The following is a 27234-nucleotide window of genomic DNA, read 5'->3' as shown; positions in this document are numbered from 1 at the left end:
CACGATCATTGACTGACAAACTGATTTTTATGTGTGTTCTCTCTGTCTTTGATTTTTGGAAACTGACCCTCTTGGCAATAGATAACTTTTCTGTCTCCACAAGATATACCTGTGGGTACCGGGAAACCTAGGTTGTGTCTCGATTTCTAAGGACATTTTTCAGTATCAGTAAAAAAGTATAGAGAATTCTTTACCTCAAAACAGCGTCGATCTGAAAACACTGTCAATTAGTCCAATCTGTTTTAATGTATTGCACCTTGCATACGGTAGAGCCCTGCTTGTCCATAAATGTGGTCATTATAAAAGTTGAAAAAATCAAAAAGAAAGTGTTTTCCACTCATATTTAATATTTGCACCATAATGCATTTTAAATTACATTAGCCGATTTTTTTTTTTTCTGTTGACAAGATTATTACCTGCCCTTTAAATAAAAATGGTTAATGGCCTCTTTTGAATTATATTATTGAAAACAGGAAATTTTGCATAAAAAGCAAAAAGTTCAAACCAAACGAGAACCAAAAAGTAAAATCCAAAAGATTTTGCATAAATTCTTAGTTTGAGCAAAATAATTTTGATAAATCAAGCAGAAATCCATAAGAGAAGGAAACTTAAAATGAAGAAAAATGAAAAGAGTGAATGAAAGCAAGCTTAGAGTGAACGTAAGTTGCCGTAAGTAAGGGTGGTGATGTCTAGTGCGGGCTAATAAACAAAAAACTTCAAAAATCCTCAGAAAAACCGGTAATTTAAGGCATTACTTAAAGTTTATTTTAGCTCTTTGGATGCAAGTTTCGAGTAGGGACTATAAGAATGATTGATAAAACCCAGCAGATTAAATACGATTTTACGTTTTATTTTGACACAATCTTCCTATATTAGCTGTCTTACAAAACAAAATTGAGTCTTCGTCAGTATGGATATATACACTGTCTGTGTCAACTAGAATTTCCCTGTGAACATTGAGATTGGCAAAGCCATTTAGCCTACTTTTAGACGTCACGTTTCTTAGGTATGTCTTGATTCTCCGAAGTGTAAAAGGAGCGCTCTGTTGTGCTGGTCGATACAGGTGTAGTGATTAAAATATTAAGTAAGATATGGATGTTCGGAGAGATTCTCATGAATGTTCAATAAATGATTTATCGTAAGATTGCTATGAAGCTGCTGAAAGACAAGAGAAGCAAAATAAAGGATGTAAATAGACTGTAGTCTTAGAAGCAGTTTAAGGTATAGTTAATATCCTTAACCAAATGCCAAAGTTTATTATGCACGGCAGAAAGTCACTGCAATGTAGAAAAAAACGTAAACTTCAATACAATGGGGCTACATGAACAAGGACAAGGTAGAAAAAAATTAGCTTCAGAACTGTCAAGGATAGATGTGACCTATTCATGGTTATATTGTGTCTAAGCTAAAGGCAGTCCTCGAACAAGATAACAAGAAACCAGAACGCCTAATTCTCAAAATTGTGTTTTTGTCTCGGTTATTTTGGATTAAACTAGCGGACGACATTGATTTACTGTGAAGTTTGTTGACGAAAGAACCATCTATTAAAAACGAATATATTCAAAATTTTAAACACGGTATGTGCATGTACCTATGTTGTTTGGCATTAATCCGTTACAGCAGCACAATATACTGTGTATACACTCAGCCATCTTAAAAGAGGAAGTATGTAAGAATATATTGTAAATTTTTGGTAGAATTCTAGTTAATTGACTTCTTGCTGTCTTGGAAAGGGCCTAGGTTAGGAAAATGAAACTTTCAGGGATGGGTCTACAGGCTAAAGTATGTCACAGGAAGGTATTTTGAAGTACCTAAATCCACTCATTCTCCCTCTAGAGGGCCCTGAATTTTGATGATCTTCAAAAATATGTTTTTAATTGAGGGTAGATTTTTAAATTTCATTAGTTTAATTGCTAGGCCTAGCCAATCTTGGAATTTAGCCTATTATTTTAGGTGAAACTTTCAGGATTGATTGTAGAGCCTAAAATATATTATAAGAATTTACTGGCTGTGTATATATGACCATTCCATTACATATGGAGACATGTTAAGAAAAAATTCTTACTTCATAATATGCAAATAGGCTAATCACAGTTAATATATTTCTAAAGTTGTTTGCCAATGATATGAAAGTCTACTTATCCATAAAAATATAACAGAAATACAACTTATGTAAGCAGAATTAGACTCTCTGGTTCAGTTGTGTGAGTCCAGTTCCATGTTTATGAATCCATCCAAGTATGTTGTTTTACATTATGGACATAGAATACCTCCCAATTACACATATCTATTGTGTGGTACAAATATCCCTTCTGAAGAAATGGTGCAAAACCTTGATATCCATTTTGATACCAAACTAAAATTTGATAAGCTTGATTCAGCAATCATGAGAAATACAAACTGCTGTCTATTGTCTTTGAAGAGAAGTTTCAGAAAATTCAATCTTTGAAATTTCCTTTTGGTTTACAAGTCTCTAGTTTGCTCACTTCTCAGATCTGGTTTACATTAACTTTGATAGATGAGCTTTGCATAGAAAAGGTACAAAAGAGGGCATTAAGGATGATTCCTTACCTTCAGCATCTTCCCTACAAAGAGATGTTTCTCAACACAATATAAATGAGCTTATTAATTTGGCAAATGCCTGGTTATTGAGCTTTGACACATCTATATGCCATGTCCTTCATTTTGGAGAAAAAACTCATGTTTTGGGTACACTCTCAATGACCTACCACATGTGGCTGTTCCCAAGGATAGAGATCCGGGTGTCTTTGCCAAGCCTGTGTATCTGACAGTGTGTTTGCCTGTCTCTGTGTCTGACTGTGTGTATTTTGTCTCTAATTTCAGTTGTAGTTCAGCTAAGAGTGTTCAGTTGAAGCCTTTTTTTGAAGTTGGTTATTAATTTAACTCCATGCTCAAAAGTATCCTTAATTATTTTTGATGTTCTGAGAATTTGCAATCCTTCTTGAAACCATTATATTGAGGCCAGTTGTTTAGATGTTGTCTTAGGATATCTGATCATATGTCAAAACAGTCAATAAATGTAAACAATTCTTTGGTAAATAAATTTACTAATCCTCTATCAACTACCTGTTTTAATTTTTCTTTCCTAACTTTTGGGTTTACAACCCTAGCATGCTCTGATGATTCATCTGTGCTACTGAACAATTTATTAGCCATTTACAACTTTTTGTTACCTGTAACAAAAAAAGAAATAATGAGATCAAAAAAAAATAATGGGATCAAAAAAAATAATCCAGACAACTCTGCATTCAAATACCACAAATGGATTAAAAACTTGGTCAGGGCTATTTCTGCAATATTGTTCTCACATACTTTATAGTCTAACAGACTATGCAAACTACTTAAATCTTGATTTGGTGCAAGATGAGCTTCTGGAGCATTGAACCAAGCTTTACAATAAATTTTAACTAGGAAAACAGATGTGGCACAAAGATAACTTTCTTTCTTCACATCTTAAATTCACAGCTAAAAATGGAAATTTTAAAGCAGTAATAGCCTTATCCATCCACCCAGTGGGACAAAGGGCTCTTAGAAAAAACCCCCACAACATTGACATCTAGTGATCCAACAAATACAAGAACCAACTGCAATATGTCCTTGTAGTCATATCTAGGGTGGCCCTTAGTTAATTTGGATTTGAATTCAGCAGCAACAATTGTAATTACTGTACTTCTGGAGTTTGCTGCTTTTGTACTAGATTGTCACTAATACCTATTTTGTATTTTCCTTTGTCTATCTTGGGTCATGCAGTGAGGAATCTATTAAAAAATTTTAGATCAGGCCCAGTGGTTGATTCCATTTTTGTGTCAAATATGCCTTTGAGCAGAATTTCCCAAGATAAGATGATGGCAAGCTAGGCATAACAACTCTTTCCTAATGTTTGTTCCAATGTGATGGAAGTCCCTCTGAGTCTTTCATGTTGGATGCTGTAGTGTTGAAGCACATTGCTTGTGCAGTGTTGGGAAGACTCACAACACTGAATTTCTAGGCATTCATGCATGGCTATGGCTTGCTCTTCTCCAAGGCTGTTTGCTGTTACAGGAATTCTCAGCAGCTTTTCTTTTCCATTATATGAAATCACAGTATCTCTTTGCTCATATTGTTTACTTTTTATAACACCTAGTAAAAGTTTACCATCCCAATGGACAATCATGAGGTCTTTTTCAGGTATGTGTACATTATCAAAATGTTTTTTTTAATAATATTTTTCTTTGAACATTTGCCTTCTATAATTTAATAGAGTTTTAGAAATTTTGAACTCAAGAGGGTCAAGGTTTAGTGCTTCTAAAATAGCTATTGAAATTCTTGTATTTTGTTGGATAGCTCACATCAATACAACAAACTGGACAATTTCATGTTTAAAATGTCTTTAACACCCCTTGCAAATGAAACTTTTGTCCTGTTTCTCTCAGTTGGTCCTGGATCTTCTATAGAACCAGCTTAGTTTTTCAGCTTAGTTTCAGTGTTCTATTTTCTTGTTATCCAAATATTTACCTTTCATTGTTGAGTCCTATTTTAGTTCCAGTAATTTTTCTGTTTAATTTCAGTGTTGAATTTTATGTAATTTAAATTGTTACCCTTCATTTTTTGGGTCCATTTTTTGTTTGACCCTTTTCCCAGTTTACTTTCAGTGGTTTTTTTTTGTCATTCAAATTGGTATCTTTCATTGTTGGGTCCTATTTTAGTTTCAATAATTTTCTGTTTAGTTTCAATGTTGTATTTTTGTCATTCAAATCGGTATCTTTCATTGTTGGGTCCTATCTTAGTTTCAGTAATTTTCTGTTTAGTTTACAGTTATTTGAATCTATAGTTCCAGTTATTTTTCTGTTTAATTTCAGTGTTGAATTTTATGTAATTTAAATTGTTACCCTTCATTTTTTGGGTCCTTTTTTTGTTTGACCTTTTTTCCAGTTTACTTTCAGTGGTGTATTTTTTGTCATTCAAATCGGTATCTTTCATTGTTGGTTCCTCTTTTAGTTTCAGTAATTTTCTGTTTTGTTTCAATGTTGTATTTTTGTCATTCAAATTGTTACCTTTCATTGTAGGATCCTATTTAGCTTTGAGTCTTTTTCTTCAGATTAGTTTCAGTGTTCTATTTTCTTGTTATACAAATAGTAATCTTTCATTGTTGAGTCCTATTTTAGTTTCAGTAATTTTCTGTTTAGTTTCAATGTTGTATTTTTGTCATTGAAATTGTCACCTTTCATTGTTGGATCCTATTTTAGCTTTGAGTCTTTTTTTCAGCTTAGTTTCAGTGTTCTATTTTCTTGTTATTCAAATAGTTACTTTTATTGTTGAGTCCTTTTTTTAGTTCCAGTAATTATTCTGTTTAATTTTAGTGTTGAATTTTATGTAATTTAAATTGTTACTCTTCATTTTTTGGGTCCTTTTTTGTTTGACCTTTTTTCCAGTTTACTTTCAGTGGTGTATTTTTTGTCATTCAAATCGGTATCTTTCATTGTTGGGTCCTATTATAGTTTCATTAATTTTCTGTTTAGTTTCAATGTTGTATTTTTGTCATTCAAATTGGTACCTTTCATTGTTGGATCCTATTTTAGCTTTGAGTCTTCTTTTTCAGCTTAGTTTCAGTGTTCTATTTTCTTGTTATTCAAATAGTTACTTTTATTGTTGAGTCCTATTTTAGTTCCAGTAATTTTTCTGTTTAATTTCAGTGTTGAATTTTATGTAATTTAAATTGTCACCCTTCATTGTTGGGTCCTTTTTTTTACCTTGTTTTCCAGTTTTACTTTCAGTGGTGTATTTTTTGTCATTCAAATTGTCAAATTCGTTTTTTGGGTCCTTTTTTGTTTGACCTTTTTTTCCAGTTTTACTTTCAGTGGTGTATTTTTTGTCATTCAAATTGTTATCTTTCATTGTTGGGTCCTATTTTAGTTCCAGTAATTCTTCTGTTTAATTTCAGTGTTGAATTTTATGTAATTTAAATTGTTACCCTTCATTGTTGGGTCCTTTTTTTTACCTTGTTTTCCAGTTTTACTTTCAGTGGTGTATTTTTTGTCATTCAAATTGTTATCTTTCATTGTTGGGTCCTATTTTAGCTTTTAGTCTTTTTTTCAGCTTAGTTTCAGCGTTCTATTTTCTTGTTATTCAAATAGTTGCTTTCATTGTTGGGATCTATTTTAGGTCCAGTCATTTTTCTGTTTAGTTTCAGTGTTGATTTTTTTGTCATTTAAATTGTTACCCTTCATTGTTGTGTCCTTTTTTTTGTTTGACCTTTTTTTCCAGTTTTACATTCAGTGGTGTATTTTTTGTTATTCAAATTGTTATCTTTCTTTATTGGGTCCTAATTCAGCTTCGTTTCAGTGTTGTATTTTCTTGTTATTCAAATAGTTACCTTTCACTGTTGGGTCCTATTTTAGTTTCACTAATTTTTCTGTTTAGTTTCAGTGTTGTATTTTTGTCATTCAAATTGTTCCCTTTCACTGTTGGGTCCAATTTTAGATTCACTGATTTTTTTTTGTTTAGCTTCAGCGTTGTATTTTCTTGTTATTCAAATATTTACCTTTCATTGTTGGGCCCTACTTTAGTTTTAGTATTTTTTCTATTTAGTTTCAATGTTAAATTTTAGTCCCTCAAATTGTTACCTTTCATTGTTGGGTCCTATTTTAGTTCCGCTTAAAAACGCTTATAGTGGATGGATCGGGATGAAACTGGGCGGAAAAAATAATCAGAAGTCCTAGATACGTGTAACCGGAATTGATTCGCTCTATTTGGGGGATTTAGGGGGGGGGGGGTGTTGATTCCGAAAAATTAGAAAAAATGAGGTATTTTTAACCTAGAAAGGAGTAATCGTATCTTCATGAAATTTCATATTTAGAAGGGCCTCGTAACTCAGATCTCTCATTTTAAATCCCGACCGGATCCAGTGCCATTGGGGGGGGGGGCGGAAATCTTGGAAAACACTTAAAGCGGAGAGATTAGGATGAAACTTGGTGGGAGGAATAGAATTATATCCAATATACGTGACTGACATAACCGGACTGGATCTGCCCTCTTTGGTGGAGTTGGGGAGGAGGTAGGGAGTAATTCGGAAAAATTAGAAAAATGAGGTATTTGTGACTTACAAACTGGTGATCAGATCTTAATGAAATTTTATATTTAGAAGGATCTTGTGCTTTAGAGCTCTTGTTTTAAATCCCGACCAGATCCGGTGACATTAGGGGGAGTTGGAGGGGGAAACTGGAATTCTTGGAAAACGTGAAAATTGAGGTATCTTTATTTTACGAATGGGTGATCGGATCTGAATGAAACTTGATATATAGAAGAATCCTATGTCTCAGATGCTCCATTTTCGATTCGAATCGGATCCGGGGACATGAGGGGTCGGAGGGGGAAAACAGAAATCTTGGAAAACGCTTAGAGTGGAGAGATCGGGATGAAACTTGCTGGGAAGAATAAGCACATGTTATAGATACGTTATTGACATAACTGGAACGGTTCTGTTCACTTTGGACCTTGGGGGAGTTGGAGGGGGAAACTGACAATCTTGGAAAACACTTAGAGTAGAGAAATCGGGATGAAACTTATGGGTAGAATAAGCAAATGTCGTAGATACGTGATTGGTGCAACCTTACTGGATCACTCTCTTTGGGGGAGTTATAGGGTGGGGTTCAATATTTTGCCGAGTTTGGTGCTTCTGGTCGTGCTAGGACGATGGAAATTGGTAGGCCTGTCTGGGAGCTGCACAAATTGACTTGGTAAAGTCGCTCTCCCCGATTAGATCATCTGGGGGGCTGAAGGGAAAGGAGAAAGTAAAAAATGAGGTATTTATAACTTACGAGTGGGTGATCGGATCTTAATGAATTTTGATATTTAGAAGGACCTCGTGACTCAGAGCTCTTATTTTAAAACCCGACCGGCATTAAGCTTCCGATTTTCCTTTTAAATCAATCTATTGATTCTTAGAATTTTTCCAGAGCTCATACCATCTGAGTTCTTGGCTCGTCCGGCCGCGTCGCATGTGCCATATGAGCTCTTAGCTCTTGTTCTATTTAGTTTCAGTTTAGGTTCAATATTGTATTTTTTATCCTTCAAATAGTTACTTTTTATTGTTGTCTTGAGTGGGTCCTATTTGGCTTTTGATGTTTGTTTTGCCTAATTTTCTAAAATCAAACCAATTAAAAAAAAAAAAAATTTACAAACTGCTCATGAAACTCACCCGCTGTTTTCTGCTTGGTAACATTGTCCCTCAAAAGAGCAGAGTCAGGTTTTCGCCCACATTTGAGCCATGTTTGTGATCACAACGAGGGTTGTCAGAATTCTTAAGATCCCTTAAAAAACTGAGCTTGATACTTGTATAATAAACGCCCTACCGTTCAAGTTGTTCATTCAATGACACATTATAGAACCTTTTTCCTTAGTTTCTTTCAGCTTAGCCTAAGATAAGACAAAGAGCAGTGACAAAATAGATTAAAGATATATAATTTGGGATATTTATTTGGACATTAGGGGGGGGGGGCTGGTAAAGTATTTGGACAGTGTTAAGTTAGAAAACGATTTTTATGACACAATATGCAGAATAATTGTATCCAAGACATTAGGTATGTATACCCGCTATGCTTTATTCCCACCCCCTAATGTGCAAATATATAGCCCAAATTTGTTTCTAAAGTATTTTATTTTTATATTACTTTGGTATATTTTAATTAGATTGAGTGTCAGAGAAACATATAGGTAGGTTGTATATCATACAAGTAGCCTGAGCTCTAATAGAGTCAGAGATCTACCTTGGTCCCTTCTAAAATATAGTCTCTTGTAGCCTCTTGTGTCTCGTGTAAAGTATCTTGTGTGTATTTGTGGTCTCTTCTGTATAGCCTCTTGTAGTCTCTATAGTCTTATAGGGTCGGCTTTCAGTAATTGATTTAGTTACCCTTTCATCATTACTTGCAAGGGTTCTTATTTTAGTTTTAGTGTTTGTTTTGAGGTTGGGTTTTTATATTATCCTTTGGACTGTATCTGCTTTTTTTTTTATTGTTCTGCACTGAGGACGGTTGAGCGGAGGTCTCAACCAAAATATTTGCATGATTTTTTCTTCTGTTTTTTTTTTTTTTTTTTTACGGGCTGTTATTGTCCTCGTTTCTCTCGTCTTTGCGATTTGTTAGTTAACGTATGCTGAACAAATATATGTTCAAATGGGAATAAATCCATTTATTTAGACAGTGAAGACGGGTACAAAAGTCTAGATATTTCGATCACGTATGCAGCGATCGTCATCAGTAGAAACATTAAGTGTAAAAATCGAAACAAGCATATTCTAATTTAGTAATGGTAATACTTAAGTATTTCTACTGATGACTATCGCTTCATATGTGAACGAAATTTCTAGACCTTTGTATTTGTTTTATTTATTTAAATAAATGGATTTATCCCCATTTAAACGTTTATTTGTTCATCATAGAAAGGCAATTTGGTCTGAGAAAAGGATACCTAATTTAAGGTGTTACGTCGAAAATTAACGTATGTTAATGTATTAATGTGTATATCTTAATACGTATGGCTCATTGTTAACGTATTAACCTTAACACCTTAGCAATGTTAACGTGTGAGCTATTCTGTGAGCAAATGGTGTATTGGTTATAGCTAGATTGTTATGTTCACAAAATTTCAGCAGTCTATAGCCATTGCTGTTAACTTCCCTACACCAAATTCACCAAGGCTAGAGTACTGTTTCTACCAGCTTAGGTATCCTCCTAATAAAGATACCATATTTATACCTTATGATGCGGTCATTTTATTCCTGTTACTGTATGTTAAATTCTTCTGAGTCACTACAATCTCCGTTATTTGGTTCTATCGGGGCATATACAACAATGACTGAGACCTTGCAGTGTTTAGTCATAAATTGAGCATTTATAATATTATTAATACCTTTCTAACCAGAGTAAGACTTAGCAACTTCCTTATTCATCACGAGCAATATACTTGCTTATGCACTTAACCCTTCCTACCTGGATAAATGAATTCTATATCAACTAATTTCATGTTTCTAAGTCAGATGTCATTGAATGAGTGGGAAATTCAAAATGGGACCTTTTAATATAAACAAAGGGCTAATCGTCCTGTGATTGCACAGTTTGACCTTAGCTTGGTAATAAGGGACCCAGATTCCAGATGTCGAGCCCGGCTGTAGCACCCCACTGCGGGGTTGACGGAGGGAGCTTAGTGGTCAAGGAGCTTCGTTAATCTGATAAAATACTAAGGGCTAAATGTTGCGTTGTGGCGCAGTGAGTTTGACCTTAGTTTGGTAAAGCTGTACCTAGTGATCGAAATTTGCTGTAAGAACACATTGCAGGACCGACGCAGGGACCTATGTGGTCAAGGAGCGTCGTTAATCTGATGCAATACAAAGGGCTAAATGCCGTGTGGTGGCACACTGAGTTTGACCTTAGCTTGATAATACAGGACCTATAGTTCGAACTTTGCTGTAAGAACACATTACAGGACCGACGCAGGGACCTTTGTAGTCAATGACTGTCGTTAATCTGATACAATACAAAGGGCTAAATATTATGTGGTGGCACAGTGAGTTTGACCTTAGTTTGGGAATGCTGGAACTATTGATCGAACTTTGCTGTAAGAACACATTGCAGGACCGACACAGGGACCTTAGTAGACAAGAAACGTCATCAATCCGATTAAACTTTCTAAAAAAGGGCTAAATAATACGTGACCCAGAGATTAAGCCCAGCTGTAGCAACACACTGGAGGGGTGACGCAGGAGCCTTATGGTCAAAAAGCGTCTTTAATCCGGTTACTGTTACTACAAACGGCTAAATAATACAAAATCCCGAGTTCCGACCTAGCTACATCAACACACTACAGGGCCTACGAAAGGACCATAGTAGTCAAGAAGCGTCATTAATCCGATGCAGTGCAATACAGCAAAGGGTTACAACAGCCTTCAAATGTTAAACGAATCCAAAAAATTCAATAGAAACCGAGAAGTATGAAATTATTCCGCAGCTATTTTTCAAAAAAATTAATTAGCAAGTTTTATTCTGTTCTTCAGGTTTCTTTATCTTCGCACTCTAAACCAAAGAGTATGGGTAACTTATACGAGTGGAAATTGACGCTAGTGTCTACAAACAGATATCAGCGCCAACTAGCATTTGACGACACTTAGCAATTTTTTTTTAGTATAATAATGAGCATAATTAATCTAATTAGTAAAATTAGGATAGTAATAAGTGTAAGATCTCACTCCGTGATGAAAAATGATTATGGGGCTTGAAAAAATGCCAAGTGTCGGCAAACGCTAGATAGTGTTGATTGTTGTTTTTGTTGACACAAGCGCCGTTCCCATTCTTATAAGTTACCCGTTCTCTTTGCTCTAAACCTTCATCAATTTTTTCCAATACCGTTTCGGATTGTTAGAAAACTTTTCCAACATTTTGTAGTAACTACTTTCCATTAGGTAGTGGTAACGGAATTTCTAGTAAGATTTTTAGTGTAAAATATTTTGTAAGCAAAAAACAAAACCTTTTATTTTCAAGGTATCTAATATCCAGTTCTATCTATACATCCAACTATAGTGTGCTGACATCTTCAGAATTTTTTTGTTTTAACGGCTGGATGGATATAGAGTTTTGCGAGCTAAAAGCAACTATACCAATTAGATAGGGCGTAATTTGCATCATCCCTCAAATTGGGTTACTTTTTCTTGGTTTACGGCCATTTTAGGTGTTTTTAGACTTATTGTTAATGAGATTTTCTCAGCTGGAATACTTGCAATTGGAATTTGTGGGGTTACTGACTGTTTCATTTCAAATACTAGTTGATTTTTTCAGCCAAACAAATTGAAAACAATATGCCACAGCTACGCCACACTTCCTGTGAAAAAGCCATATTATCTTTCACCTCATGTATTTTTTTTTAAGCGCTGGAATAAAACGTTGTGTCTGTATATACTACTTGTAACACCATCTACTTAGCAGTGTGCTAAAGGTGGCTGCCAAAAAGTATTGGGAACTTTTAACTGTGGAAACTGGTGCTAGCGTTGACATCAAAACATTAACGCCAACTAACGTTTTGCGTTTCAGTGCAATTTTTCAGTGTAATAAGAAGAAAAATTGATTCTAATTGATGTGATTGGTAAAATGAGAATAGTAATAAGTGTAGATCTTAGTAGAAAAACAATGTTAATGCTTGAAAAAAATGCCAAGAGACGCCAAAGCTAAATTGTGTTGATGGCCTCCTTTTTTCGTCGACGCCAATTATAATTAGACCACTCTTATAAGCTATCCATGCTTTTTGATGGCTGTACTAGCATCTTTTTAAGCATTATGCCGTGATCCCTCTTTGGGTGGCAAATTTGTTCCGCGTCGCTAAAACACTTATTGTTGGCGGAGCCAAAAATAGCGTAAATCTTTGTTTACATGAAAGAAAAAGCTCAAAATTATCATACATGCTTAAAGTACGTATGATTAACGCGCAACTATGCTATAACTCCTAATTGTTTCTCATTTATTTGATTGTTCTATTTGTTTTAGGGTATCCTATCAATTATCATTACTAAAATGGGGAAATTGTGAACTGTCCACTAAGCTCACAGCAGTAGAAGGTTAAAAAAGTAATAAAATCAAGATCAATTAAGAAAAAAAAGCATAAACTATAAAGTAAAAAAAAATACTGTTTTCCCCATCTAAGTACCAAAAACATCAAAATTAAAACTGTTTTGTCATCTGGACTCTTCTTAAATCTGTTCAAATCTGGGCACGTGTTTTTTTAAGCTTTTGCTTTTGATTCTTTCAGAATTATGAAAATTATATGCCAATACCACAGTTTCGTCAGTGTTGCCAAGTTGAACCGTAAAAACAAATATGTACAACTAACTAGCTAAAATCTGACAGCACTTTTCCGAATCAGAAAAAGGGTCTGGAATATAGTAAGGTATATGCACAGGAACTCCATTGTTTTTTAGGGTGACAAATTCGATAGAAATGTTAAAAACAGCTAAATCAAAACCACTATGAGGGGCTGTTTTTTACAATTACGAACAAATTAACGTTTAAATGGTTCAAATATTATTCACTGTCTAAATAAATGGATTTATCCCCATTAGAACGTTTAATTGTTCGTCATAGAAAGGCAATGTGGTCTCAAAAAGGATATCTAATTTAAGGTGATACGTTTAATTTAAGGTGATTTCTGCAGAAATCAGGTAGTGATTCAGTATAATCTACGAAGTTCTTTCCCCCCACCCAATGAAAAGTGGTTCGGGATGCCCCTTAGTACAACTAACTAGCTAAAATCTAACAGTGCTTCTCCTCCGTAAAACTCAAAGCATTTACTATATGTTGTTGCTTGAAGACAGATTCAATTTTAAAGGACCTCTTAAGACTCTTCAAACCTCTTTAAGGTATTTGGTACCAAATATTTTTAGCTTATTTTTAGCTATTTTTTAGGTGCCGGCTGCTACGAAAAACTGCATATAGATTTTTTCATCAATAAATTGAGCTCCCGGTCCAATTTGTAAGATATGTATGGTATGTGTATCCCCTTAACTAATCCCCTTATTAGATTTCATTTTTTATGGCACTTGGTATTAACCAAGTGACATTTAGCAATCGCAAATTCTATCGGTCTGTCTGTCTGTCGGTCCCGGTTTTGCTACTTTAGGCACTTCCAGGTAAGCCAGGACGATGAAATTTGGGAGGCGTATCAGGGACCGGACCAGATTAAATTAGAAATAATTAGACTAAATTCGAATTTCCCGATTTGACCATCGGGGGGGGGAGTGGGGGGGCCGTTAATTTGGAAAAAATAGAGAAATGAAGTATTTTTAACTTACAAACGGTTGATCAGATCTTAATGAAATTTGATGTTTGGAAGAATATCATGTCTCAGAGCTCTTATTTTAAATTCCGACCGGATCTGGTGACATTGGGGTTGGGGGGGGGGGACTTAAAATCTTGGACAACACTTAGAGTGGAGGAATCGGGATGAAACTTAGTGGTAAAAATAAGCACAAGTCCTAGATACATGATTGACATAACCAGAACGGATCCGCTCTCTTTGGGGTAGTTGGGGAGGGGGTTAATTATGAAAAACTAGAAAAAATTAGGTGTTTTTAACTTACGAACGGGTGATCGGATCTCAATGAAATCTGATATTTAGAAGGATATCGTGTCTCAAGGCTCTTATTAAATTCCGACCGGATCTGGTGACATTGGGGGGAATTTGGGGGGAAACCTAAAATCATGGAATACGCTTAGATTAAAGGGATCGGGATGAAACTTTAGTGGGAAAAATAAGAAAAAGTCTTATATACATGATTTATATAATTGGAGCGGAGCGGACCCGCTCTATTGGGAGGGGGGTTTAATTCTGAAAAATTAGAAAAATGACATATTTTTAACTTACGAAGGACCGATCAGATCTTCATGAAACTTCATATTTAGAAGGACCTCGTAACTCAGATCTCTTATTTTAAATCTCAACCGGATCCATCGTCATTGGGGGGGGGGACAGGAAATCGTAGAAAATACTTAAAGCGGAGAGATCAGGATAAAACTGGATGGGAAAAAACAAAAACCTGTATAAGATACGTGACTGACATAACCGGACCGGATCTGTTTTCTTTGGTGGAGTTGGGGGGGGGGGGTAATTTGGAAAAATGAGGTATTTGTAACTTACGAAAGGGTGACCAGATCTTAATGAAATTTGATATTTAGAAGGATCTAGTGCTTTAAAGCTCTAATTTTAAATTCTGACCAGATCCTGTGACATTGGGGGGAGTTGGAGGGGGAAACCGGAATTCTTGGAAAACATGAAAATTGGGGTATTTTTATATGGGGTAAATTTATGCAAATCTAATGGTGAAACAATTCACTTGCTAGCTGATATAATTGACATTTTATAGTGATTTAGCCTAATATGACTATTAGGTATCTTATCCTTAGATATACATAGAACTACTAAAAAGCAATGAAACTATTACTTTTATTAGACTAGGCAACATGTTTCTTTTATTCTGATTATCATGTTTCCTTTCATTGTTATCCACATCCTTAAATAATATTTTATGCAGAACATTTTTATTTAAGTCATGTTTTTAGGTACTTGTCTGTTATGCAGAATACACTTGATAGGGGAAGTTAGTTAATCCTAATGAAATAACCAAAACATGAGGATAATATGATACTTTAGAAACAAAATGATAGAAAACATGACAAATAATTATGGAAAGTAGACCATCCAGAATACATTGTGTTAAATATCTAACCTAAACTAACCCCTAACCACCTCTATATATTAAATATCTAATAATATCCATACATCATAATTTTCTTGCTCAAAATTAGCAAATCATAACTGATCCAGGAAGAGAAACCAGTTTCTGTTATATTTTACACAGCATAGTTCTTGAGTATATTTTGTTCAACAGACAAGTACCCATTTTAATCTTATTGAAAATACAGTAAGTATATATAATTTTGACCAAATATTTGTCCATTAAGAGTGTGGGTATTTTTCTAGGAAGTAATTTGTAGTCTATAATAGGAAAGAGCATAAAAAAACACACTAAATTATCAAGCAAGATGATGTAATTACTTATTCCTGGTCATGTCCAGCCTTTAAAGTTAACCCACCCCCTCCTCTCTTTAGTGAGCAGGCTATCATAGCAAAGCTAGCTTCTGTTATGTATAACTCCCTGAAATCTTTCAGGGAAGATCTCAAGTTGGAGTTTGCCACCACTAGTCAGTTGACCCAAACACTTTCCCAACTAAGAACTGACACAAGTGTGACATTTCTGCTCAGACTAGTGATATTGCCAATAGGGTATAATACATTAAAAATTCAATACAATCATTGTGCTCTGTTTTAACTGTACTGGACCTAGTGGCTTCCACAGTGTCTTCTCAATTGTCTCAACTCACTGTAGCCCAATAAACTGGAAAACTGAAAAAAAAAACTCATACACTGCTGTTTATGAGATAGTACATTCAGAATGCCATCATTTCAAAAGTCATTTGAATATTGATGCATATAGAATCCCAACTCAGACTAATGATGCAGTTTTCTTGTATAGTTATCTGTTACATACTTATCTGAAATCGTTAAATACCTTACCTTAAATCACATTTGCCAGCAAGATAAGGTGATAGATCCTCCTGTAAGTTCTTGCTGGTGGTGAGTTGATGAGATGGTTCCAACCATAGTCACAAGCATGCCATGCTCAGCTGTGGTGGCTTTACCCACTTATTTTATACCCTTCTCAGCAAAAATCTTTGGAAGAACATGAACAGTGGTGAATTAGGTTTCATCAGAGTGGAATATGTTGCTTGCTGTAAATGGAGTTTTCTTCAAAACTGACTGTAAGTTCAAACCTGTACATTGTGCTTGTTAATGCTTGTGACACACCCCAAACTTGTTGCCTCTGGCTTTCTCACTGAAAGCTCTGGGTTTCAAGCCCAAAATCCAGCTAACCATTCTATACTGGCTTCTTTCAACCAGCTGTCTCAGACAGTCTTGTTGTTTGCAATGGCATAGTTGTAAGCAAGGGTTCTAGTGTCTTGACTGGTCAAACCACACATTCTGCTTGCTTGCAGCAGGTATTGAGAGAGTGATGCTTCTTCTTCAAGCATAAAAATAGTCACAACTAGAACTTTTGGACACCACTATAATTCACTTTTTTTTGTCATCACTGAGTTTTGAATACTTTTGGTAGTGTCTGTGAAAACTGAACATGACACTCCATGTTTCTTCAACACTGCCCTAATTGGTAAGCCAGCCTCTAGGTCTACAATAGCTGCTTTAATCATGAAATGCTGGTCAACTTTCTTTTCAGCAAACGATTTAGAAGATTCCTCCCACTTTGCGGAGTTGCCCGAGCATAAGAAACCTGCACCTTTAGAAGATACCCCAGGCCGTCCTGTATGTAAGCACGTTACTGGTTCTTTCTTCACTGGAAATGCTGTCTAAAAATTTGATTTCCTTAGTTAAATCATTAAAGGAAAATTGAAGAAAAGTTTTTTTTTTCTAAAAATTAGAAAAAAACTATGATAAAATTGAGCTTAAAATGCATAGAAAATGTCGACCGTCTTCTGGCTGTTTTTCTATCTCCTTAGGTTTGAATGGCTATGGATTCCGAGTTAAAGTAGAGGGGACTGTCTTTAAAATCCCATTTATCAGCAACTGAAGGAAGTGAACGTTTTGTCGGAAGCAACCTTAACATTATTAAAATTATTCCTTTGTTTATTCATTCTATTACTTCTGTGTTAAAGGAAAAAGGATTACGGAACAAACACAACAAGAGATGATTTTGACATATTTTGTGGGCTTACAGCCTACACTTGATGTTCAAATTATTTTCCATCTGTTTTTTATGAGGTCATAAGGATTTCTGAAAAAAGTTTAGGGGTAGAAAGGTGAGAAAATTTTTGAAATATTGAAATCTAAAAATAAGATGGAATATCTTGGGAAAGAGTTTTTCTGTAATTTACAAATAGCCTCGTTTACATTTTGAGATCAAAGAGCTATTAAACAAACGTTTAGGAATAATATACATGTTTCCTCATTGAGCCGGGCTCTCGGACTCGGCTTAAATTTTTTGCTTTAAAGGATTTTTGGTCAGCGATAAAATTAATCCTCTTAAAATTATATTATTATCTCCCACCAAAGTCCTTTGATGTCAGAAAAGACGAAATCAGGTCCCACAATTACTTGTCTATCTGTCCCTCTGTAAATATTTAGCACTTACTTTCTTTATACTTGAATCAGACGAAATCTGGGCGGCAGCTCTCCCAGACTCGAAGAAGTTGAAGACGGTTGAATTCCCATTCCTTCATTGTGGGTCTGTGGGCTGACTATTTCTTGTCATTCAGGGTCCTGCCGGCGGCCCTGGTGATGGAAACCATGGATTGATTTGACGTGCATTTTGACACTGCTTATCCATCTTTTGAGTTGTGTTCTTCGACGTTTCGTAATTTCTGCAGCTGCCCAATGCAGCGTAATTTCTTTTTTTGCCAGCGTTTCCTCTAGTCTTCAACTGATGTAACCAAACCAGAGTAGATGGCGGTGGGTATATACCTTCAGAACTGTACGGTAGTTCTGATATCGAGCTTCATTTCACAACGATGACGAATCGAGTTGCTTGACTATCGCTCACCCTATAGGAAGCCAAGTATTTGCATTAGGCATTCATGGTCGAAGGCGTTCAATGGTCGAAGGCATTCAGTGCATATACTTCTGTTGCTTTTGAAAGCCATGTGTCGCAACCGTACAGGAAGGCAGGTCGCACATGGCTTCATAATATGGGATATATATACAGGTTTAATATAAATATCCCGCTTCCTCCATGGGGGTCTTTTGAGTCGAGTGAACTATGTTTGATAGTTTGACACGCAAAGGAAAGGTGATGTTTTTTTTTTCTTTTTTTTTTGTAAAGAAATTAGGCAATACAGAGGTCTAATAAAAATTGAAAAGAGGAAATAAGTGAAATTAAGAAAGGAAAAAACAATGATTAAATAAGCATATGCGGAAAGAGAAAAAGTGAGACCTCCAAAAGCCACTGAATTGAAAAACGGTACCACTAAACGGTACATTAGCTAAAGACTTTGAGTTGCAAGTTAGGGGCTTTTGGAAAGCTTCTTTCCAAAATGGCTTTAAGAGTTTACGCTTTAAAACAGCCTCAGTTGGATCAACAAGTTTTCTTCTATCCCTTCTGCAGCTTTTCAGATAAAACAGTAGACAGCTTAATTCTGACTTAAGCTGAATTCTACTTGGGAGCTAAATTTGATATCGCTTAGCAAAATGTGCATCCTCATTTGTTTTAGTCTTGACCTGAAGAGTATCGTGTCTACTATTCTTGGTTACAATCTACAGTCCAAAATCGTAGATTTTAGGATCAACTTGCTGAATTTGTGACAGTGCGTTTTATTAAGGTTCACGTAAAACTCCCTGAAGTCGCACCCCCATGTTTTGGTTCAAGAAAAATCCCCCTTCTTACCCCAATAAGAGTTTCCACTAAAAGATATAGAAGAAAGTTCATCCCTCATATAGTTGAAATTTTAAATCAATAGCCCTCCTTCTCACTCTACTTTTATCTTAGAGTTTTAGTGTTTATTTTTGAAGTGCGTACTTCGTAATGCTTGCTAGATAGAATTTTGTTTAATTTTGTTTTTTCTATGTTTTAACTTTATGAGTTTTTATCGATTGAATTTTTATTGATTGTAATTCTATAATTTTGTACTGACACTAAAGTGCGATTTCGGTTCTTTTGGGATTGTGATAGCCGCTTTTTTATGACACTTGGTATAAACGAAGTGACATATAGCGATCGCAAATTCTGTCGGTCGGTCTCTCTGTCTGTCCTGGTTTTGCTAGTTTAGGCACTTCCAGATAAGCTAGGACGATGAAATTTGGCTGGCGTATCAGGAACCAGACCAGATTAAATTAGAAATAGTCTTTTACCCGATTCGACCATCTGGGGGTGGGGAGGAGAGTGGGAGGACGGTTAATTCGGAAAAATTAGAAAAAATGAAGTATTTTGAACTTATGAACGGGTGATTGTATCTTAATGAAATTTGATATTTAGAAAGATGCCGTGTCTCAGAGCTCTTGTTTCAAATCCGGCTGGATCTGGTGGCATTGGGGGGAGTGGGGGGGGGGAACCTAAAATCTTGGAAAACCCTTAGAGTGGAGGGATCAGGATGAAATGTGGTGGGAAAAATAAGCACAAGTCCTAAATAGGTGATTGACATAACTGGAACGGATCCGCTCTCTTTGGGGGAGTTGGGGGAGGGTTAAATATGAAAAATTGGAAAAAATTGATATGTTTAATTTATGAAGGAGTGATCGGACCTTAATGAAATTCCATATTTATAAAGACCTCGTAACTCAGATCCCCTATTTTAAATCCCGACCGGATCCAGTGTCATTGGGGGGAGTTGGGGGGAATCTGGGAAATGGCTTAAAGTGGAGGAATCGGGATAAATAAGCACAAATCCTAAATACGTGATTACGGAACGGATCTCTTTGGTGGAGTTGGGGGAGTGGGTAGTTGGGAAAAAGTGGGTAGGCATTTGTAACTTACGAATGGGTGATCAGATCTTAATGAAATTTAATGTTTAGAAGGATCTTGTGCTTCAGAGCTCTTATTTTAAATCACAGTCAGATCCGGTGACATTGGGGGGCGTGCGAGGGGGAAACTGGAAATCTTGGAAAATGTGAAAATTGAGGTTTTCTTTATCGGTCCAAAAGCGATCGCTCAGGATCATTTACAAAGAAGGCAAAACTCCATACTCTTTCCTCCTTAAAGCTGCACGCATTACCACCTTAAAAGAAAGGAGGGAACAAATTTGCCTGCTTTTCGCTAAATCAGTCATTTCCAATCCCCGTACTGAGGACTTACTCCCTGATTTTCACAATCCCGTTAGACTCCGACTCCCCCGGTCAGCCTCCTTAGCAATCCTAACTTACTCTCCGATCCATGTTGTTACAGAGAGGTTTCGTAAAAGTTTCATACCCTTTATTCTGGAACACCTTAATAATAATTCGTGATCATGTACTTGCCAAATCTTTGGGGTGTTGGGGGGGGGGTGTTAATTCAGAAAAATTAGAAACATTGAGGTATTTTTAACTGAAGAACGGGTGACCAGATCTTAATGAAACTTGATATTTAGAAGGAACTCGTGTCTCAAAGCTCTTATTTTAAATGTCGACCAGATCTGGTGACATTGGGGGAGGTGGATGGGGAAACCAGAAATCTTGGAAAACGCTTTGAGTGGAGAGGTTGGTATTAAACTTGGTGGGCAGAATAAGCAAATGTCGTAGATACGTGATTGACTTAACTGGACTGGATTCGCTCTTTTAGGGGTAGTGGGGGGGTCCAGTGCTTTGGCGAGTTTGGTGCTCCTGGATGTGCTAGGACGATGAAAATTGGAAGGCGTGTCAGGGATCTGCATAAATTGACTTGAGAAAGTTGTTTTCCCAGATTCGACCATCTACGGGGGGGGGGGGCTGAAAGGAGAGGAAAAATTAGAAAAAATGAGGTTTTTTAACTTACGAGTGGGTTATCGTATCTTAATGAATTTTGATATTTAGAAGGACCATGTGTCTCAGAGCTTTTATTTTAAATCCCGACCAGTATCGAGCCTCTGATTTTCCTTTTAAATCAATCTATTGATTCTTAGAATTTTCTTAGAGCTCATGCCATATGAGCTCTTGGCTCTTCCGACATTACATTTTTATAAGGACACCTCGTAACTCAGATCCCCTATTTTAAATCCCGACCGGATCCAGTGTCATTGGGGGGATCTGGGAAATGACTTAGAGTGGAGGAATCGGGATAAAACTTGGTGGGATAAATAAACACAAATCCTAAATACGTGATTACGGAACGGATCTCTTTGGTGGAGTTGGGGGAGTGGGTAGTTGAGAAAATTAGAAAATATGAGGCATTTGTAATTTACGAATGGGTGATCAGATCTTAATGAAATTTAATATTTAGAAAGATCTTGTGCTTCAGAGCTCTTATTTTAAATCACGGTCAGATCCGGTGACATTGGGGGGCGTTCGAGGGGGAAACTGGAAATCTTGGAAAATGTGAAAATTGAGGTTTTCTTTAACGGTCCAAAAGCAATCGCTCAGGATCATTTACGAAGAAGGCAAAATTCCATACTCCTTCCTCCTTAAAGCTGCACGCATTACCACCTTAAAAGAAAGGAGGGAACAAATTTGCCTGCTTTTCGCTAAATCAGTCATTTACAATCCCCGTACTGAGGACTTACTCCCTGTTTTTCACAATCCCATTAGACTCCGACTCCCCCGGTCAGCCTCCTTAGCAATCCCAACTTACTCTCCGATCCATGCTGTTACAGAGAGGTTTCGTAAAAGTTTCATACCCTTTATTCTGGAACACCTTAATAATAATTCGTGATTATGTACTTGCCAAATCTTTGGGGTGTTGGGAGGGGTGTTAATTCAGAAAAATTAGAAACATTGAGGTATTTTTAACTGAAGAACGGGTGACCAGATCTTAATGAAACTTGATATTTAGAAGGAACTCATGTCTCAAAGCTCTTATTTTAAATGTCGACCAGTTCTGGTGACATTGGGGGAGTTGGATGGGGAAACCAGAAATCTTGGAAAACGCTTGGAGTGGAGAGGTCGGTATTAAACTTGGTGGGTAGACTAAGCAAATGTCGTAGATACGTGATTGACGTAACCGGACTGGATTCGCTCTTTTTGGGGGAGTGGGGGGGTCCACCTGCATAAATTGACTTGAGAAAGTTGTTTTCCCCGATTCGACCATCTACGGGGGGGGGTTGAAAGGAGAGGAAAAATTAGAAAAAATGAGGTATTTTTAACTTACCAGTGGGTTATCGTATCTTAATGAATTTTGACATTTAGAAGGACCTTGTGTCTCAGTGCTTTTATTTTAAATCCCGACCAGCATCGAGCCTCTGATTTTCCTTTTAAATCAATCTATTGATTCTTAGAATTTTGTTAGAGCTCATGCCATATGAGGTCTTGGCTCTTGGCTCTTCCGACATTGTTTAGATTGACCTTGACATATTAGTGATGTTATGTCCACTATAACATCACTAATATAAAAGAAACTTCATTGTTTTTTTAGGTACAAACAATAAGCAGGAAACTTAACAAGTTTTCTGCTTCATTTTCTGAGTTGTTGCAGCTCCAACATTCCTTTCAATTGCTGATTTAAAACAAAGTATTTTAATATAAGCTTAACATAGAATAAGTAGCTAACCTTTTGGAAACCCTTGGTGATTTTCCACGCATGAAAATTTTTTTCAGAGCTAAACAAGTCGTCAGTCAATGGAAGGAAATTTGTAAGTTAAGTAGTCACCTCTTGTGCTTGCCATATTGAAACCTTTTTGCAATTTTCTGCAAACCTATTGAATCATTCATAATATTCTGTTTATTGAAACTTTTGGATGGTATCCCATTGTTATCGTTTTTAATTAATTATAGTTCATTTCATTTGTAGTTAATTTTCATTTCATTTCATTTAGTTTGGACTAGTTGATTTTTGGCATTCAATCTGGTCTATTTGTTTGGCTCTTTCAGTGATTTTTCTTCTTCTATGAACCAAAATTTCTGCGAATTCTCTGTTCGTTATTTTTTGCATGTGGTGAAATATAACTAATTTGAAAATCTTCTTTTATTATGTTCTCAAATTTTTTTCTCCAGAATAAAAGCTCTTTTTAAAAAGATTAGCATGTGGCGCAACAATTCAATGAGACAATGAATAAAATAACGCCCTGACTAAGATAATTACTTGTTTTAAGATGTTAAAGGAACTTCGGAAAAAGTACTTAAAAGGGAAGAAAACAATCTTTATAACGTTTCATTTTTAAGAATAATAGTTTTAGACACGCTCATCAAAGGGTACGTTATCTTCTCCCTCAAAATTATAAGGTTTGTTGATTTTTCCAATGTCTTCTAATATAATTCTCTATAATTTGGCTATTTACTGCTTTTTTGAAATTGTCCCCAACCCCTAATCCTTACAGAAAAAACTCATTTGTACATGTCTAGATGCTTTTTAGTTCGTTTTTTTTTGAAAAAGTTTAATTATTTTTGGACGAGACAATGTGATGGCATCACTGTGGCACTTGGTATTTACCAATATTGGTATAAATTGCTGTCGGTCTGTCTGTCAGTCGGTCCCGCTTTTGCTAGTTTGGGCACTTCCAGATAAGCTAGGACGATGAAAGTTGGCAGGCTTATCAGGGACCAGACGAGATTAAATTAGAAATAGTCTCTTCTCCGATTCGACCATCTGGGGGAGGGGGGGGGGGGAGAGCGAGCGAACAAGATAGTTAAGAAGAATTTTGTTTGCCCATAAAGCAAACGTTTGTCCTTATTAAGTATGGCTTTTAAGGGTATGATTCTCGCTTAGGGTGTGAGAGGTCTCAAGTTCGAATCCTGTACCACCCCAGTTTTTACATGAAGAAGATCTGAAACCAGATACGTGATCAATATAGCGATCGCTGAAAGTTGGCAGGCATATCAGGGACCCAACCACATTAAATTAGAAATAGTCGCATCCCCGGTTCGACCATCTGGGGGGGGGAAGAATGGAAGGACGGTTGATTCGGAAAAATCAGAAAAAAATGAGGTATTTTTAACTTACGAACGGGTCATCGGTTATCCGATATTTAGAAGGACCTCGTGTCTCAGAGTTCTAATTTTAAATCCTGACTGGATCCATTAACATTGGAGGAGTTGGATAGAGAAACCGGAAATCTTGGAAAACGCTTAGAGTGGAGAAATCGTAGTGAAACTTGGTGGGAAGAAGCTCTTGGCTCCTCCGATCTCTTCACAAGAGCCATATGGGCTCTTGGCTTTTGTTATACCAATTGGATAGATCGGAGTTTGGAACCTTGTTTTTCGGAATTCTCAATGGTGAAACAGCAAAATTTTAAGGCTCGCTACTAGTAACTGATCTAGACTCGGTACTTGTCTGTTATAGCACAGACCACCCAAGAAGTGAAGTTAGGTTAATCCTAATGAAACACACCTAAGTATGATAAAAATATAATACCTTAGAAATAAATTTGGGCTATATATTTGTACATTAGGGGAGGTGGGGTAAAGTATAGCAGCAGTGCATGCAAAATGTGTTAGGTACAATTATTCTGCATATTATGAAGTAAGAAATGTTTTCTAACTTCACACTTTAAAAATACTTTACCCCCCCCCCCCTTAATGTGCAAATATATAGCCCAAATTATATATTTTTCATCTATTTTGTCACTTTTCCTTGTTTTTTCTCACACTAAGCTGAAAGAAACTAAGCAAAGAAATCGGTTCTACAGTACGTCAATGGATGAACAACTTGAGTGGTCGGCGCTATAACAGACAAGTACCTTAGATTCTTAATTTGATAAAGTAAAATATTTCAAAAGTATTTAGTCTGTTTGTGTGAAAAAAAAAATGTGATTTCCAGTTTTAATTGAGTAATTTTGCTATTTAGGAGGAAAGGCAAAGAAATCGCGCCGATAGAATTGGTGACAATGAAGTAGAGTCAACAAGTGGCAACCAATACGATGTCCCTGTTGATCGGATTATTGAGGCTGAGCAGCGAGGCGAAGGGAGAGAAGATCAATTAGTTGCTTTTGAGGTTTGATTTTTGTATGGCATACCTAATCTTTTGTTATTGGTACATTGCAAGACGATTTGCTAAGCTACCCTGGGCTGTCTCAAATCAAAAAGACAACTCCATAATATGGTTTTTGGGTAGTAGCAGTTAAAACAGTTAGAGTCACAAGATACTTTTTGTGTATGTAAAGTAAAAATGATGAAATTGAGTTAAAGATCGAGTAAAAAAAATAAATAAATCGGTAAAATGTTTCTCTTTTAACTTTTGGTCTAAGACCCAATGGTTGAAGTCAAATGAGTCCTGGGTAAATAGACTTCGATTAGACCTATCTGGAGACTTCGATAAGAACTGTCTGGAGGCTTCGATTAGAACTGTCTGGAGACTTCGATTAAAACTGTTTGGAGTTTTCGATTAGAACTGTCTGGAGACTTCGACTAGAACTGTCTGGAGACTTCGATTAGAACTGTCTGGAGACTTCAATTAGAACTGTCTGGATACTTCGATTAGAACTGTCTGGAGACTTCGATTAGAACTGTTTAGAGACTTCGATTAGAACTGTTTGGATACTTCGATTAGAACTGTTTGGAGACTTCGATTAGAACTGTCTGGAGACTTAGATTTGAACTGTCTGTAGACCTCAATTAGAACTGTCTGGAGACTAGATTAGAACTGTCTGAAAAATTATTTAATTATTGCATCCATCAATTACCATTACTGGCTAAATTTTGTTGAGCAAATAAATTAAAAAAAAAAGAAAAACTAAAAACACTTGTATAATCTTATTGAAGGTAGTCTAATCCAATTCAACCAAATATAACATGAGTTAAGGTAATTTCTCTGATATTGAAATGTTTTGATTTATAGCAGCTTGTTCTATTTAATGTATGGTAAACTTTTATTCAGAATATACACAAGAAATGTGTCTGTTTTGCTGTTATGGAAATCAAAATTTGCCCCATTTGTTAATTACTGGTTATTCAAAGATTTTTTTTTTTTTTGAATATAATAAAAATACAAACTTATTTCCAAGAACTTGCTCCCAAAATTATTCTCTGATATAAATCTTCTGTAGATGGCAGCTTAGGTTTGCTAGACAAGCAAAAAAAAGAAGAAAAAAAGGGTTTTCGAGTTGTCAGAGCTAGTTAATTTTTAAAAGGTTCGGTTAGATATAATTTTTGGCATAAAGCATGGCTATGTGGAGACAAAGACGTTTCGTAGTGAAGGAATTGAGTTGACCTAGGCCTGTACACAGGATTTCATTTTGAGGAGGCGGTGCTAATTCGTTAAAAAAGGAAATACCGAAGAAAATGTGAATTGAATGGCAAATATAACAGATTATGGTAAAATTGTAAAAAGTCATAAGATTCTGGTGCAAGGGAACCCTGACTCACAAGCTCTTAACCCCAGCGTCCGTGCCTGGCTAGATTCCACAGGCGGTGTCTACCATACCCCCCCCCCTTTGCTTGAGATTTATGTGCCTCATGATTTCTCAGGTTTTCCCTAGAATTCACATATTTTAGATGTTTTTTGAAGCTGTTCACCTCCATCCCCCCATATGCTGATAACAAATTTTAAAGACCCTGTTCATTATTAATCTGACTACCAAAAAAGGTGGATTTCTGTAGATCAGGCACCTGAATAAATATTGTTGTAGTCTCCGAAATGGTTTTTCAAAAATTATCTTCTTAAATTTAGTCATTCCAACTATTTTATATGAACCGAGCCGTTCTAGCCGAGGGGTTAGCGTGCTAGACTTAAATCCTTTGTCAGAGTAGACCCAGCTCCAAATGGACTCCTGGAGAAATCTGGGAGAAAAACACTGCAATCGTCGGGGGATTTGCCCCTTACTATGGATTGTACTCCCTCCCGAAGACAGTGAATCAGGAGAACGGTATCCATCCTACGCAGACCTAGTGGACAGCATGCAAAAAAGTTGTTTAAAGGTGTAAATATATGAACCTCTATTCCTGGAGGTATGAAAAGAACAGTAGTACCATATGGTCAAAGATAACTGAGCTGTGACAAACGGATTTTAAATTGTACAGTTAATTTTTACGTACAATTGAAGAGCGATGGAAGTTCCTCTTTTTTGCAATAAGTATTTTAGCAGCTTCCTTCTCATC

The 27234-nt window shown here is 36.1% G+C and overlaps 1 protein-coding gene across 3 annotated transcripts in view; it reads left to right on the top strand.

Annotated features, from left to right (window-relative positions):
* The first annotated feature begins 1579 nt into the window (after positions 1–1579).
* Positions 1580–27234, top strand: part of LOC136038190 (retinoic acid receptor RXR-like) — a 49735-nt gene continuing 24080 nt past the window's right edge. For all 3 annotated transcript variants that reach the window (XM_065721273.1, XM_065721272.1, XM_065721275.1), the window contains exons 1-2: positions 1580–1665; positions 24986–25132. In XM_065721273.1, coding sequence (XP_065577345.1) covers positions 1594–1665; positions 24986–25132 — 219 coding nt within the window. In that variant the 5' untranslated portion in view covers positions 1580–1593. The remainder of the gene's footprint in view (positions 1666–24985; positions 25133–27234) is intronic.

Source organism: Artemia franciscana, chromosome 17 (genome assembly GCF_032884065.1).
Source record: "Artemia franciscana chromosome 17, ASM3288406v1, whole genome shotgun sequence".
Classification (NCBI taxonomy): Eukaryota; Metazoa; Arthropoda; class Branchiopoda; order Anostraca; family Artemiidae; genus Artemia; species Artemia franciscana.
Note: the sequence above shows the minus strand (reverse complement) of the source record. Positions and strands in the feature narration are given on the sequence as shown.